General features: G+C 52.1%; 2 protein-coding genes across 9 annotated transcripts in view; both read left to right on the top strand.

Annotated features, from left to right (window-relative positions):
- The window catches only part of DUS2 (dihydrouridine synthase 2), a 37,388-nt gene extending 29,944 nt beyond the window's left edge, over positions 1-7,444 (top strand). For all 7 annotated transcript variants that reach the window (XM_049864235.1, XM_049864233.1, XM_049864234.1 and 4 more), the window contains 6 exons: positions 443-611; positions 2,698-2,819; positions 4,069-4,218; positions 5,349-5,436; positions 6,575-6,648; positions 6,868-7,444. In XM_049864235.1, coding sequence (XP_049720192.1) covers positions 443-611; positions 2,698-2,819; positions 4,069-4,218; positions 5,349-5,436; positions 6,575-6,648; positions 6,868-7,105 — 841 coding nt within the window. In that variant the 3' untranslated portion in view covers positions 7,106-7,444. The remainder of the gene's footprint in view (positions 1-442; positions 612-2,697; positions 2,820-4,068; positions 4,219-5,348; positions 5,437-6,574; positions 6,649-6,867) is intronic.
- A 5,288-nt stretch (positions 7,445-12,732) lies between these two features.
- NFATC3 (nuclear factor of activated T cells 3) overlaps positions 12,733-15,864 on the top strand; it is a 99,647-nt gene continuing 96,515 nt past the window's right edge. For both annotated transcript variants that reach the window (XM_049863732.1, XM_049863733.1), the window contains exon 1: positions 12,733-13,133. In XM_049863732.1, the coding sequence (XP_049719689.1) occupies positions 13,031-13,133 (103 nt within the window). In that variant the 5' untranslated portion in view covers positions 12,733-13,030. The remainder of the gene's footprint in view (positions 13,134-15,864) is intronic.

Here is a 15,864-nt window from a genome sequence, read left to right on the forward strand (position 1 = left end):
AACAGAACAACAGATGGTCCTGTGCCATCCTCACAATCGTTGCTATGTTTGAGCCCATTGTTGCAGCCAATGTGTCAATCCATCTCGTTGAGGGTTGTCCTCTTTTTCGATTACCCTCTACTGTATGAGTGGGAATCGACTCGACAGCAATGGGTTTGGTTTTTGGGTTGGTAGCCAGGATGAGGAGGGAGGAAAGTAAAATTTCTGGAATACCTACTAAGTGCCAGGCATGATCCAGGCCATTTTCCATACATTATCTGACTTAGTGTTCCTAACTGCATAGTGAGGCATGTATTATAATCCCCACTTTACCAAAGCTTTGATAGCTGAGGGGACTTGCCCAAAGCTGCATAGCTAATGAGTGGCAGATCTGAGAGTTGTCATTTTCTGGAAACACTGGTACCATGATGGAGATATACCTAACATCTCTGTTGATTTTCAGTGGGGGCTCTCATGACCACATTCAAGGCTATTTAGACATAGAGGACTTTCGACAAACTACAGCAGCCTCTTCAGTGATGGTGGCCCGAGCGGCCATGTGGAACCCATCTATCTTCCTCAAGGAGGGTCTGCGGCCCTTGGAGGAGGTCATGCAGAAGTACATCAGATACGTACGTCTCTGCACTTTTATTCACTGTCCATCTCATTGCTGCAGAAAGCATTCTATGTGAGCCCCAGCTGCCAGCAGCCTTTGTTGTTTCTCTCCCTTTCTTTCTAGTTCTTGTAGTGTAGCATTGGGGTCTCCCCAGCAGCAATATGAAGAGAGGATGTTGGTTCATATGTCCCTACCATCACCTCCTTCTAAAGCTTCCAGAGGTGTTGAGGTCATAGCAAAGACCTTCTGGATCCAGGATGCTGATGGGGCCTCAAGCATGTGGTATCTTTTTCTCTCTCACACTCATACTACACGTACATGTGCATGCGCACATTGACAATGGTGTCTCTGTCACTGAAAACGCCTATGCCACTGGGTTAGTGCAGAAGCAGCCACAGCTAGCCTCGACATTGATGATGAGAACAGATTATCTCCTTAGTGATTTCTCACCTGGTCATCTGTCAAAATCCCTCCTAAAACTTTTCTCTTGCTCATTCCCAGAATGCTTTAGCCTATGAGCTTCTTCTTAGGGAATATCCTTTTCTGAATCAGTTTCTCCTCACTGGGAGTTTGAAAGTGGTGCTAGGGGCATCTCCCTATAAAAGAATTTTTTGACAAAGTCAACTGCCTTGTCTCTTTGGCACAACCCTGGAACTATGTGGGACTCTGTGATCCACCCTGTGTGTCTAGAGGCAGAGGCTGTGAGTGGTCCTCAAATCCGCCATGAGTGGCACCTGAATAGAGGTTATGGCCCTGGCCCAGAGCAGATTTCCACCCTCTTCTTCAGTCTTACCTGCATGAGAGGGTTAAGCCTTCTCCAACCCATGGCTGCGCATAGGCAGTTGTGGCTGCCATGGTAGATGGGTGTGTCCATGGCTGTGTCATCCAGGCATGGTTGGAAACTCGAGGCCTGTGTCCAGAGCAGCCTGTGTCGGACAGCTTCTGTCCTGGATTCTCCTCTGCTCAATGCTGCAGCCCTCAAGCTGCCTCATCCCCTTGGTTCCAAGTGCCCTGTTGTGCAGGTTGGTGACCGCCAGACCTTCCAATGGCCTGGGTCAGCCCGAGGCAAAGGGAGCAGTCTCCTGCCCTGGTCCAGGTCAGCAGTCCAGCTCTTTTGGCTGCCCGACAAGTTGACGGCAGAGCAGACACGTTCAGTAGTGCTGAGCTTGCTCACTGGGTGAAAGCTGATGTTATCGTTCCTGCTCAGCCTGTCCCTTGGCAGTTCCTGAGGGTGTGTTGTCATGGAGAAAGGGAGCGGCTTACAAGTATAGGCAGGGCTGCTTGCTTCTGGTCCAGCCAGGTGCCTTCTGTCCCAAACAAACTGAATCACGGGCTTGCCTCCAGCTGAGAGTTACTTATTCCCTGCCCTGTCTAAGGCATGAAGGACATAGGCCCAGGTAGAGAGAGTAGAACAGTGTGGGGGGTGAGGGTGGGGAGTCCTAGAAGGCTGGGCAACCTTCACCCACTGCTGCGACACAGGGAGATGTGTTAGCTTCCCTTTTCTCGCGCCCTGTCCCTATCCACCCGGGCTTCCATGGGGCAGTAATCTTGCCTTGATTTCTCGGTCAGTGGAGGCAGGTAACAGCTGCACCTCACTATGTATAGATAAATTAAGTGACAAGTGATATGTACAAACATGCTTGGTAAATGGTCCTGTGCTTTACCCTTGGTGGGAAATTGCAGAGGGGCTATTTAAGATGTGGAAGGGGAAGGTCCCCACTTTGATGTTAAGAAGTAGGAAAATCTCATCCCTGTCCTGGGGCTGGATCTGCTAAGCCAGAGTTTGGCTTGTTTCCCCCCCCGACCCCAGAAGATGCTCAGCAGTAGGTTCTCTGTGGTAGTCTATGGTGGCTGAGACAGAACGGGGCTCCCTCCACTTCTAGACCTCTGCCAGGCTTCCAGTAGAGTGTGCTTCTGACTGTGGGGCTCAGGTATGACCTTCAAGGTTTGTACTACCCCCTGGAGCAGCAGAAGCGGGGAGGAGGTGGCTCTTACAGAGTCATACTGCTTTGGCTGCAGGCCCACTTCTGATGTCCATCAGAGCATATCCCAGGCCTGAGAGCCTCCAGGTCAGCAGGTGCTCATGTCAGTTCTTCCCTCAGGCAGTGCAGTATGACAACCACTACACCAACACCAAGTACTGCTTGTGCCAGATGCTGCGAGAACAGCTGGAGTCGCCCCAGGGAAGGTTGCTCCATGCTGCCCAGTCTTCTCAGGAAATTTGGTGAGAGGGTTAACAGGCTGTCCATCTCCTTGTAGATGTTGCCCAGCTTGTCCCTGATCCCTAAGGTGATTCTACCAGGGGGCCAGGGACACAACCCCTGGAGGTGGGTGTAGGGGAGTGGGAAAGGTACAGCTTTGTTTCACAGAAGGGGAGGTTTGGAACTTTCCATGCCTGGACTGTTCTCAGCAGTCGAGTTTTTGGAACTAGGGCATTAGTAGGATGGGAGACTGTGAGGGCTGGGCTTTGGAATTCCTGGGGAAGAAGGGGCTTTCCCTAAAATGGACCTGTCACATGCAAAGCCACCAAGACCCAATGGTCAGGAGAGTTAGGTTGTAGAATGGAGCCCCTAGCCTGTGCCTGCGCCTGCACCCACACCCTGTCATACTGTAGTCTGAGAGGCCACCCATTGGCCGTCTAGATCTGGTACAGCTCCAACTCAGGTGGTTGACATTTGAGGCCCTTCCCAACCTGGCCTAGTCTCTGCTCCTACTGCTCCCTCTCTACCCATCTGCTTCCCCACCTCCACACCTGTGCTTGCTCTTGGTCTGCTGCCTGGAATGCTCTCTCCCCCTCACGTTGGCTGTCTATAGCCTACTTCCTCCACAGAAGCCTTTCTGAACCACTCTTGCCCCAAGGGATCCATCTTGAAGGGCCTCCAGCCCTCAAGATGCTTCCTAGAAGCAAAAACTCTCATCAGAACTTGCCTGTCCACCCTAGGCTTGGGATGTTGGTTCTGTCCTTATCGCACATAGCTTTATCAGCTTGATCAGGTGTCTTGTGAGCTCAAGAGAAAGTATAACTGTATGGTACCTCGGAGGGCACTCAGTTTAGTCTAGGCCTGTGTATTGCTTGTGACCAAGATGAGAAGTGAGGAACCACCTAGTGGTCAGGCCCCTGTTTCTTCCTTCCATGGGCTGAGGCTGTGCATACCCCAGGTGCTTGATCAGCTTATGTCAACTCAATCAACTGCTGGCTGGGAACACCCACCTGTGTGTCCCTCCTCAGGAGAGAGGCTAGGGCCAGGAGGTGACCTTTAGAACCTTTTCCACCTAGCCCAGCCTGCCAACCCTCACATTCACCCTCCATCTTAACAGTCCAGGCTGATCCCAGATGTCAGCAGGAGGGACCTTCTGATGTCCAGGCCCCACTGGTGCTTTGGTGTATGTGTGGGGAGAAGTTTCTCAATCGTGGAGCTCTGGGCTCCTGCAGAATCCAGAATGTTGGCCATACTCTGCTTCTCCTTCTACAGTGAGGCCTTTGGCCTTGGTGCCTTCTATGAGGAGACCACTCGGGAGCTGCATGCCCGGCGGGATGAGCTCTTAGCCCGGACCCCAGAGGAGGCAAGTGAGCCCGCTGAAGATACCTCTGGTGTCATTAAGATAGCTGTCAAGTTTGACCGGTATGTCTCCAGCTTGGCCTCGGTTTGAGCCATGGCCACTGCCCTTGGGATCTGGTTGGGCTAGCAAGCTAGCTGGCTGCTGTACATGGTTAATGCCAAGCTCAGGACTATAGGTCTCCTTGGTTTAGACACTTGTTCTCAATTTTCAGCATCCCCAAGAAGGCATTTTGGGGAAGATAACATTTCCAGGGAGCCCAGGGCTGTACATGTTGTCCCAAGGGTGACTGAACCCTACCTTTTTCCTAACCACGCCCTCCCACAACTCTCAGGCTTGTCTCCTTCTGTTCCTGAAAGGCTATGCTTTCTCCCAGGCCCTGAGGAACTAGTTGCCCACATGGAGCTCCCCAACAGGAGTGGGACCCCAGCCCTCATCTGGCTGTGCAACCCCTGCCCACACCCACTGCCCCTCATCAGCCGTGTGGTGCCCTCTTTAGGCATAAGTAGCCTCAGGCTCATTGTTGCTTGGGATTGTGACCTTCCTTTGAATGGCGTCCTCTTCCCTTCCCTTTGCCGTCTGGGATCTGAGACTTTCTCCAGTCCCCAGGCCCAGACCAGGAGCCAGCTTGGGTGTGGAGGTCCCTGAGACAGCTACTGAGCAGTCATATGCCAGGGAGAGCTCCTGGTGGGAATTTGGAGCAGGGCCCCTCTCACCCTGTCACCCTGCCACAGACTGACTCTGGAACCAGAGTCTGCCGTGTCCAAGGCAGCAGTTGGATCATCCTGATGGTTGGCAGACATAGGGTGAACTAGATCCTCAAGGCCATTATCTGGCCACCTAAGTTCCTCACTTCCACACACTTCTTTCTGATCTTGTCTTGAGAGGCAAACTGGGCCTTCCTTCCTGGCTGTTGAAGGCTGTTTTTCAGGCCAGACCCCAGAGTACTTGGGGTTGACTCCCACCCCTAACTTCCCAAACATATCAAAGCCCACTTTTCAGTAGAACCTAGGCCCTAAGCCGCTGGTGGGGCAAAGATGGGAGCCCAGGGAATAGGGACGAAGCCTTAAAGCAGCAGGTTGATATCTCAGATCTTCCAGTTCATGCAGCTTCCATCAGGAACTGAATAGAGCCCCTGCTGAGGGAGGGAGTGGTGTTGGTGGGTAGGCCTTGACTCCTTAACCTCCCTTCCCAGGAGAGCATACCCATCCCAGATCACCCCCAAGATGTGCCTGCTGGAGTGGTGCCGGAGGGAGAAGTTGGCACAGCCTGTGTATGAGACGGTGAGTTCCTGGCTGTGGTTGCCCTGCAGCCAGCCCCACAGTACAGCCACAGCGCGTACCATCAACCCAAGCATACCCCCAGCTCCTACCCTGAACTCTAGACTGCTTGGCTGGAGTCTAGCCTTACCCTTTGTGGGCATGCAGAGATTGCTAGTGGCCAGGCCAATTGTTGGTACCCCCTCCCCTCTGTCAGTGGGCCTGTTATCTAATTCAGGGCACTTTCAGAAAACTGAACTAGGGACCTAAGTAAGGGGCTGCCTGGGCCAGTCCTTGCCAGTGATGTTGCTGAGGCAGGGGAGACTTTTCAAGAAAGGGCTTATCAGTTTAGGAAGGAAGCTCAAACCTAAAAGTTAGATAGACATGCCTTTGGATCAGGCCTCAGCCAGTGGGACATAAAATTGTGCCTCAGATGTGGGGCCCGTGGGGTGGAAACCTTGAGGCCATCTTGCTTCATCTCATTTGGTTCCTGTGGCCATGCCTTGTCCAGGCTGCTCTGTCTTGTCTGAACTGGTCTCCTGGCTTCCAGGCTTGTGTCCCTCTCTGTGAGAGTGACTTTTTCCAAAACACAAAGATGACCTCTTGCCCAAGTCTTCGTCAGCTCCCCAGTACCTTTAGGATCAAGCCCTAACACCTCAACGTGGAGCACGAGACCCACCCCCATCCACATGCCTTTCTGCCTCAAGTCTCATCCTCTCAGCCCGCTGCTCCAGCCTAATCACCTGGTTCCTCTGCCAGGTGTGCCTTCTCTGCTCCTGTCCTTGTCCGCTCTGACCTGTTTGTTATCTGGCGAACTCCTCATCTTTAGGGACCTGACCCATCCGGATATCAGCAGGGGAGGCTCCATAGTCACATGCAGCTAAGGACTCTGATGGCCCTCTGCTTGGGTCCATGACAGAACTCCTGACACACTGTGATGTCAGTGTCTATTTGTGTATCTGACTTTTTTCCCTGGAAGATGCATCAGGCGCTTCTCTGAGGAAGATCATGTGGTACAGGTAGCTTGGGGGCGCTTCCTTTGACTTAGGTGGGAAGTTCTTCCCTTAATCTGCCTGCAGCGTGACTCTGGCACATGGGCCCCCAGGGCTCAGTCCTCTTGCCTCTGTGTAGCCATCTATTTCCTTTGCTCTCTTTGCATCAGGTTCAACGCCCCCTAGATCGTCTGTTCTGCTCTGTTGTTACTGTTGCTGAGCAAAAGTACCAGTCTACCTTGTGGTAAGTTCCCTCATCAGTGGTATGAGGCTTAGGGTGGGGGCCTGAACCCAGCATTGGCCTGGAAGGGTTTGGGGAGGGGGTGCCTGGGCAGTGCCATGGGTAATGACACCTTCCTCACTTTGGCAGAATCTCTGCCAAGGGTGTTTAGAGACAGGTCTCCCAACCTCTAGTCGTGCAACCAGCCTGCCTGCTTTATTGCCCCATGCCCCCTCTGCCCAGGGACAAGTCCAAGAAACTGGCGGAGCAGGCTGCGGCTATTGTCTGTCTGCGGAGCCGGGGCCTCCCCGAGGGTCGGCTGGGTGAGGAGAGTCCTTCCCTACACAAGCGCAAGCGAGAGTGCCCTGACCAAGATCCTGGAAGCCCCAGAGCTCAAGAGCCGGGACTGCCTGGGGAGCTGCGCAAAAAGCCCCTTGTGGCCTTGGGAAGTGGTGAAGAGAGCCTGCGGGAAGGCCGGTGACCACTGTCCCTGCCTGGTCACCTCCTCCACGGGCCTGGCCCTGAGAAGGCTGTGGGCACTGGAACATGAACAGATACCATTGGGCAATTTGCTGGCCCCACCTGGCAGAGTTAGAGGTCCTGGCCTGGGCCATCTTCCTGGGGCACTGGCCAAGGATTGCGCAGTAGTGGATCCCATCTCCCTTGGTGGGTCTAAGTGATAGGACCAAGTTCTCAGTGACCTCAGTATTTTCTTTGAAAACAGAAGCTTTTTAGGTGGCACCTTCCCCTTGATATCAGTACAATGCAATAAAGACACCCCACCCCCACCCAATGTTGGCTGCTTTAGCCTTGGGCAATTTAGCACACAGACATGTGTCCTGGCATAATTATTCTCTTCCCCGCCCTCGCCCTCTGTGTTTCCTGAAGCATATCCCCTACTCATCCTTATGGGTCTTAGTGGTATGGGTGGTATATCACCTTTCAGGCTTACTGGACTTGAGCTGAGCCAGGAAGGCCCAAGAAGCCCATTCTACTGATGGTAAACCTGAGCACTAGGCATCACTTGATTTTCCTGATGAGAGGTGATACAGAATCTGGGGGAAAGACTAGGGTATCTGATGCCCCAGAAAGGATACAGCCCAGTGGAGTGAGGGGTGCTGGGCTTGACCCCCGAAGTCTTCTCCAAGTTTGATAGCTGGCTGGAGCTCAGACCTGATGAGGTGCCTGCTCTGGGCAGGGGGCACTGGTGGCCACTGATGACAGTAGTTTGGGGCCCTTGGAATAGCCTGCCCACACTACCCTCCCCCACCCCCCCACCATCCCGCTTGGGGCGGAAGGAAGTGGCAGATTCTGTTTAGTTTCCTCCTGGCAGTGAGAAGCAAACAACGGCTACCACATCTTCTGGGGCCTCCCCCACTTCTGGGAGGGGCGTTCTGACCAAAGGTCCCTACCCTGCGCTGCTCCGGTTCCTCGGCTGTAAACACACTGCTGCTTCTCCTCTTTTCTGGGCTCTCTAGGGAAGGGGGGATTCCCCCTCCCGGGTCTAGGCCTGGGGCACAGGAGGAGCACTGCTGTCCCCCGTCCCCTTCCCTTCCCTGTTCCTGCCATCACCCCTGGGGCAGCTTCATTGCCCCTTGGCAACCCTGTAGAGGGCTCAGGCCCCATGCCAGCCAGTAGTCCTTGGCCCTGCTGGCCTCTGAATCAAGGGTTGGGCGGGTGAGGCCTCTGTCTAGTCTTGGTGCTGCCCCTCCCTGCTACACATACTCGCTTTTCTGTGTGCCCATAAAGAGATAGCACTACCACCTGCCTGCCAGGGCCCATTGCTGTTTGACCTTGGACAAGTCACTTCTGGTCCTCTTTGAGCCCAAGCACCTTCTCTGAGAATGGGATCAGAGGCTGGGTAAGGCTGGCTGGGAAATAAATAGGCTGACCTGTGATAGGGTACTGCTTGGCTAATGGGGTCACTGCAGGCTGAGGCTGCCTAACTTCTTAGATCAGTGCTCTGGGAGCAGAGACCAGGAAAAGACACTTGAGGCTTAGTCCAGCCCCAGCCACCAAACTTTAGGCACCATTTATTTCTAATTTGGCTTACTAAAAACTCTCAGTCAAAATGCTTCCTGTGCTTTTCCTCATAGTCCCACTAAAACAAGGCAGACAGAGGCCCTGGTGGACCTCCAGGTACCCTGGGCCAGTTAGAACCTTGGTGGGACTCTGTGGGGGCCCAGCACTGAGTCCCAAGATCTACCTCCCTAGTGGGGCTGAGCTCTTGGCTTCAGACCTCTTTTCCCACCAAGGTCATGTACCTGAGGAAGCCCTTTCTCTGGCATGATCAAGTTCATGTCTGGGCTATGGGCAAAGACAGGCAGCGACAGAGGTCTACTGCTAAGATAGAGGCTGGGGTGTGGGGGCTCAGGGGGCCCAGGGGAAGCACTGGGGAGAGGGTCAGCCACAGGGGAGCCAGGTGGGGAGGGGCTCATGTGTGGTCCATGACTGAGGTATCTGGCAGAGACCCTGGTTGAATATGTCAGGCTTCAAAAAGTCTAACTTTAGCACCACTTGGGTAAGGGTCCTTCTTCAGTGATGTCTGTCCTGATCTCAGAGTGGCCCGCCCAAGGGCTAGGACAGGCTGGGAGAGCCCAGCCAGGCCTGAAAACTCCACCCACTGCTCTTACCATGCCCGCCTTAAACTGGGCCACTTAGACTCCCAACTGCCTTTCTGTGCTAGTGGTCATGCTTATCCGTTTGTCCCAGTCACCTTGATTAAGGGCTTCTTCTAGCTTATTTTGGAGACAGGTGGTTTGGTGTGGGCATGAGAAGAAGGATGAGTAAGGCTAGAGAGGATGGCAGGTCCTCAGACAGCCACAGCAAGAAGACTGGACTTTGTGCACAGATGGGTGGGGAAACTCTGACCCCTATAATCCTGTACTCCTAGATCCTTCCTGGTCTCCCTCCTGCTCAGAACTCTTCCATGGCTCCCCACTGCCCTCTGGATCAAGTCCAAACTCCTCAGCCTAGCATTTGAGGACAAAGTGCTGACCCTGGCTTCCCAGCACCCTGTGCTGACTTCAGCAACTAACTTTCTTAGATTGTAGTTGGCTGGCCTCATCCCTCTTGCCCAGATTGGGGGCTGTTTGAGGGCAGTCTCTGTTTCCCCTCTGCCCAGCCTTGGCTGGGGAGTGAGGACCAGGCACAGAAGAGAAATCAGAGAAGAGCTTGTGGGTAGATGTGTGGCATGGAGAGTTTTCTAAACTTTGGCTTTCCTCTAAGGCTCCTATTTCCCCTAATGTGAAACAAGGAGGCTAGGCTGGGCAGGCCCTAAACTGTGCCATCCCATGACTCTGTCAGAGGACACAGGAGCACCTTAAACTGTGCTCAGAGCCAGGCTTGTGGCAGCTGATGAAAGAAATGGACTTTCCCTAAATCTCAGGCCAGGCTGGCATTCACAAAGGAGGGAGAGGTAGGGTATAGCGACCCACAAGGTCCTTGTCTACCAGCCTGGCCAGCTGGGGATCTGAATACTGGCCTGGCCCCCTGGGCTTCTGGTTTCACAGGGTTCCCAGAGGGCTAGACTTGGGACATGTCAGATGGTCTCCTACAGGAGCTGTGGAGCTGGCCTGAGAAAGAACTCATGGAGGGAGGTCCTGGCCCTAGCTGAGGATGAAGGGGGATGAGAATATGTACATAAGTGTGAGGGAGGGGGCAGGTCCAGTCACAGCCCCCAGAGCCCCCAGCCATTGCTGCCTTGCTTACAAAGGCGGTCACATATCTGCAGGTTGTACCCATCCCTGCCCTAGCCCTCAGCACTCCAGACTAGGGTTCTTAGTTTCTGCCAGACCAGAAGCCCCTTGCCTAATATGTGACCTGTTCTGAGGAGCATTTGATGAATAGGTGAGTTTTTCAAGCCATCTACAGTGGTGGGTGTAATAAGACCCAGGGTCCCTGGTTCAGATGACGTCATGTCTGGAGGGAAGGCGGACTGAATAAAGGCTTATTTTCTCTATTCAGATGATGACCTGGGAGGTGTATGTGTAAGGGGAGGGGGGCACATCCTGAAGTTGCATTAAGTCTTTTACAGGAGGGGGAGGTGAACTGGCCAAGCTTCTGGGGCCTTGTACTCCAGGATTATATTACATGTAGTACTAATTGGGGTAGTCATCTGTTAGGGGCAGAGAGCTGCAGAGCTGACATGGTGTTGGGGGTCCAAGTTCCAGTCTTCGGTCCTCATGGTTGGAGATGATCTGAAGGCAGGGGAGCTTTTTGGGAGAATGTTCTATCCACCTAATGCCATCTACCCCTTTCCTTCGACTTCTGTTATCTCCTCCTGCATCTAACCTCTCACCTCTTCATCTAGTGATCCATCCAGAATTGTGACCATGTAAGTCCCCTGTTCTCAACCCTTCCATGGCTCCCTGTTGCCCTCAGAATAAAGTCCAGACACCTTGCAGTGGACTGCAGCATTGCCCACTCATTCAGCCTCACTTTTGGCTGCCGCCCACTGCAGATACTGTCTTGTCTTCAAGTCTTTGGAAATTTGTTTTTGTCTGGAAAGACCTTCATTACTCCTTGTTCATCTCTCCAATTCCTAGTGACCCCTGTGGAGACTTTGAAGCCAGTGGCATTCTCTGAGCTCCCGGCAGTGCCCTCATCTTTCTCCACAGTAATTATAGAGTTGCTGCCCTGAGCCTCCCTATCTCTGAAGGAAGACTGATTTATCTGAGTTCCCAGGCCCAGTACAGGTCTGGGTACAGAGCACCAGTTAGGAAAAGTACCCTGACCAAAGGAATTAGCCAACGGAAGATTAACAGACATTTCACGTGCTCTGGACATTCCCTGTCCACCTGACTTGAGGCCACGTAGGGTTATCCCTAGGGCTTCGCGTAATTCCAATATCAACCCAGAAAGACACCTCTGCAAGGTACTCGCCTTACCCTCTTGTCCCACGGGCTTTTTGTGGGCGATATGGGATGTGCCATGGGCTGTGAGACGGCATTCCCGGGGCCTCGCACCTGCACCCAGTCCCCTGAGATAACAGCACCCTGGGTTTCTCTGGCAACGAGCATCTAGGGATGCTCTGCCCTGCAGGCCTTGTGCCCCGTCTGGAGCCAAGGGAGCGGGTCACCGCCGCCTGTCCTAACTCCCAGTCCACCCTGTGCCTCAGCGGAGCTGTAAGTAAACAAGTATCCCTGGGCGCGGTCTCCAGTCCAGTCCCCAAGAGGCGGCGTCTTGGGCTATCCCGGGGGAAGACAGGGCCGACGGGAAGGGGCTGAGAGCGAAAACTGTTCTACAGACACAGTGTCACTTCCGCCCTACTGCCAGCCTCCATTTTGGGTGGCATAATCCCTCCTGCATTCATGGAGGTGCATTGGGAAGCAGAGGTCCAAAAGCCTGTGAGTGCGGGAGCTCACGACAGGCACTATCCCATTCAGTCTGCCTGGCTTCCAGCAGGAGACAATCCATTCCCGTCGGGCTCCGCCGAGGTTCGAAATGCTCCGGCTGTCTTCTAGGAGCAGCTGCCAGGGCGGGCTCTTAGGGGCAGACAAAGGCGTAGCCACCTAGGCACGCAGGCCCCGCCCCGCAGGGGTGGGTCTGGTGCAGAGAGCCCAGACTCAGGCCCTGTCGCGCAACCCAGGTCTCCGGCTCCGCCCCAACCTAGCTGGAGGCTGGGACTGAACCCCGGTCTTTCGAGTCTCCGCCATTAAAGGTGTGGCGGGGGAAGTGAGTCGCATCCAGGTAACCTCGCGGAGCCCTGATGCCCTTCCCAAACGGAGCCATGAAAAGGAACACGGTCCAGCCGCCCATCATCGCACCCATAAGCTTAGGGTTCCCGCGCCCCTTCCTCAACGTGAGGAATAAGAAAAGAGATCTCCGACTAGTCGGTGGTGGGCTCCCCAAAGCAATCAGGACCACAGGCGCCACTCCCTGGTTCCGGGAACGGGCTTAGTGGCGGAGGGGCTAGAACACAAACTACAACTCCCAAGCGGTAGCGGGGCTCGCCCGCGCTTCGTATCACTTGACTTCCTCCTCCCGGAGCTAGAGTCCCGCGATAGGCCGGCGAGGGGGCGGGGGCCTTGGGGCTAGCCTTCGGCGCCAGTGGCCAATGGGCGGCCCGGCCGGATGGGCGCGCGGTAGGGGGCAGGGCCGGGTGCAAGGCACGGCGCGGGAGCGCGCCGGCGGCGGCTATTGGGGGGCGGGGAGCATCTGCTGAGGCGAAGGCGGCGGTTTAGGCACCCGCGACAAGCGGCGGCGGCGGCGGCTTTTGGTTAGGCTCGGCGTGCGGCCAGTTCTCGAGATCGGAACGGAACGCTCAGCCTCGCAGGCCCCGCCCGGAAAGTTTGCCGCGAAGCCGCGACCTTCTGGCCGGCGCGGCCCGGCATGAAGCGGCGCTGAGGAGCCGCTGCCGCCGCGGTGCAGCCTGAGGAGGAGCGCAGCAGCTTGGGCCACGCCGATGACTACTGCAAACTGTGGCGCCCACGACGAGCTCGACTTCAAACTCGTCTTTGGCGAGGACGGGGCGCCGGCGCCGCCGCCCCCGGGCCCGCGGCCTGCAGGTGGGTCCCGGGCCGGGCGGAACCGAGGGGCGTCTCCTCCTCTCCTCGCCCCCTCCTTTGGTCCCTTGGTTGTCTGGAAGCTGGTAACCCCATTTGTGTTGCGTGTAGTGAGTGAAGGGCGGATTTAAATCTCTGAGAAGGCATGTGGGTCGTAGCGACTGGTCTGGAAGCGAGCTAGTGGGGACTCGGCTCCGGAACGGCTTTGACCGGTGGAAGCCCGTGGTTTGGAGGCCGAGGGTCGGGGGCTGCTGCCCAAGTGGCGTCTGGTTGTCCCTGTTTTGCCAGCGTGGTGCAGAGAAAATAATGTCCCTGTGAAGTGTAAGCGTTGGGTAGCGCACTTGGTTTTTCATGTATTTTAGGTTGTTTTTACCTCATCTTTATTTAAAGTATGTATTCTTGAAGCGTAGAACTCCTTTAAAATAAGGTGCACATGTTTGTTTAATAAATCGACTTTGCTACGAGAGTAATACTTTCGTGTTAACTTTCACTTGTGCAGGTTTATGGCTCGCATTTAATTGGAAGTGTAACTATAACGGGACTTTCCTGAAAACTGGGTTTCCATTCTTGAACATAGTGTTTGGGAAGATTTTTTTTTTTAAGGGGGGATGTCCTTTTTCTAATTCTTCTAGAAAGTTCTGAAAGTCAGTTTTTATTATAAGCAAAAGCTCACCTCGGAAGATGTTTTAAAGGAGATTTTGAGTTGGAAAGGCTGGGCACCATAATACTTGGAGGTCAGACCAATCAGGAAATAGAAACAGGATGACTGAGGACTTAGAGATCTCCTGTGACCTGGTTTGGAATACTGTGGTTCATTAAGTTCAGTTTCTCTTATTACATATGCAGGGGAGCTTTAAAAAGGAGATGGATATGAGTTATCTGTATTTTTTCTGTCCAGGTTTTTGCTGAATTAATATTCATATTGACGTTCAGCAGTTTTTTAGAGTTAACATTGAAAAACATACCTGAATGTGAGGCGTAAGGATTCTCTGGCTGTCCTTGTTTTATCTGTCCATTTAGTCTTTATATGTTAGATGCTTTTTCAACCTAATAAGTAGTTTACTGTAGTTATTTGTTGGTTGTGTTTATTTAAAATCCACAAACATTACTTGAGCAGCTATTATGTTGAAGGTACTGTTAGGTACTTTGTGGCATCATGATGAATGTCATTGAGACCCTTCAGGAGCTTGGGAAATGGTCGGGAAGTCATACAACCCAAATAATTATGCTGTTAGGCAGGCTGTGGACGGTGGAAAAAAGTGGCATTTGTGGAGAGAGTGACATTGAGCTGTACTTAGATTGTTGGGACTTAACGGAATAAAAACAATGTTTTTGAGTATTTTCATTGTAAAGAAGGTAAACATTGGAAGATAGCAAAATTTTACTGGGTGCAAATTTGACTAAAAAAAATTTTTTTTTTAGAGCACATTATATACCAAATATTCATTAAATAAAGGCATTAACCAAATATATGGTTAATAAAGAAGTCTCATGTAAGTAGGAATCGTATACAGTATGCACCCAAAGTACTGAATAACATTTAAAAACTTTGAAAACTGCTTTTTAAAAATTTATTTTTGTCATACACACACAAAAAAATTTTGATATTGAAATGGGTCTTGAAGGAGTTAAAGTTTGTAGCTGTATGTAACTGAAATTTCCAAAGGTAAACTTTTGAGCAGTTTTATTTGTAACAAAAAGGCCACTTTAGAATATTGTAGCATCTGATTTTTGAATACATTGAGAAAAATGTATTATTATATATTCAAAGTTAAGGTTTCAAAATTATTTGTTCACAGAATTAGTTTCCATTTTGATAAGCTTAATTTATGAGTATGTAGTGGTGGCACAGTGGTTAAAAGCCCTTGGCTGCTAATTGAAAAGTTCAGCGGTTGGTATCCACCAGCCGCTCCTGGAGAAAGATGTGCCAGTCTGCTTCCATAAAAGTGTACAATCTTGGAAGCCCTGTGGGGCAGTTCTACTGTGTCCTACAGGGTCGCTATGAGTCAGAATCAATTCGATGGCAGTGGGTTTGGTTTTTGGTTTAAATGCGTTATGCTTTTAACTGACATGCTTTTTAAATGATGTACACAGTAAAGTGGGCCATGAGAATAAAATTGCTTGGTAGAATTCAGATCAGTATTGGGTTATATCAGAGTGTTTACTCGTTTTTGAACTGTCTTTCCCCTGGAATGTAAGTTCCATGAAGGCAGGGATAGTGTGTATATCTCATTCATAGTTGTATTACCAGTACCTACCTAGCACAGTGCCTTTAACATAGTTACCCATTACCACCGAGTTGATTCCGACTTGTAGCCACCCTGTAGGACAGAATAGAATTGCCCCATAGGGTTTCTAATGGAGCAGCTGGAGGATGCAACCTGCTGATCTTATGGGTAATAGCTGAGCTCTTAACCACTGCACCACCAGGGCACCTTTTAACATAGTAGGCACCCACTATTTGTTGAATTAATTAATACTACTACTTAAGTTTTGAGTCAGTTCTCACTGTTTTTTTTTTCAGGGTAGAGGAAGTTGTTGAGCATTGTTTCAGTTGTTTGGCCTTTATTGGTCAGTTCCACAAGATAGCCGACCATGATACTACAATGGTTTTACATCTCTCTGAAAGTTTGAGAGTACTTGTATCACATGTAAATTTCCATACAAGGAGGTGGTTTTTGAAAAATTATTTGGGGATGGAGAGGGAGAGCAAGACAAGGGACTGAATTTAGTG

Source organism: Elephas maximus, chromosome 21 (assembly GCF_024166365.1).
Source record: "Elephas maximus indicus isolate mEleMax1 chromosome 21, mEleMax1 primary haplotype, whole genome shotgun sequence".
Taxonomy (NCBI): domain Eukaryota; kingdom Metazoa; phylum Chordata; class Mammalia; order Proboscidea; family Elephantidae; genus Elephas; species Elephas maximus.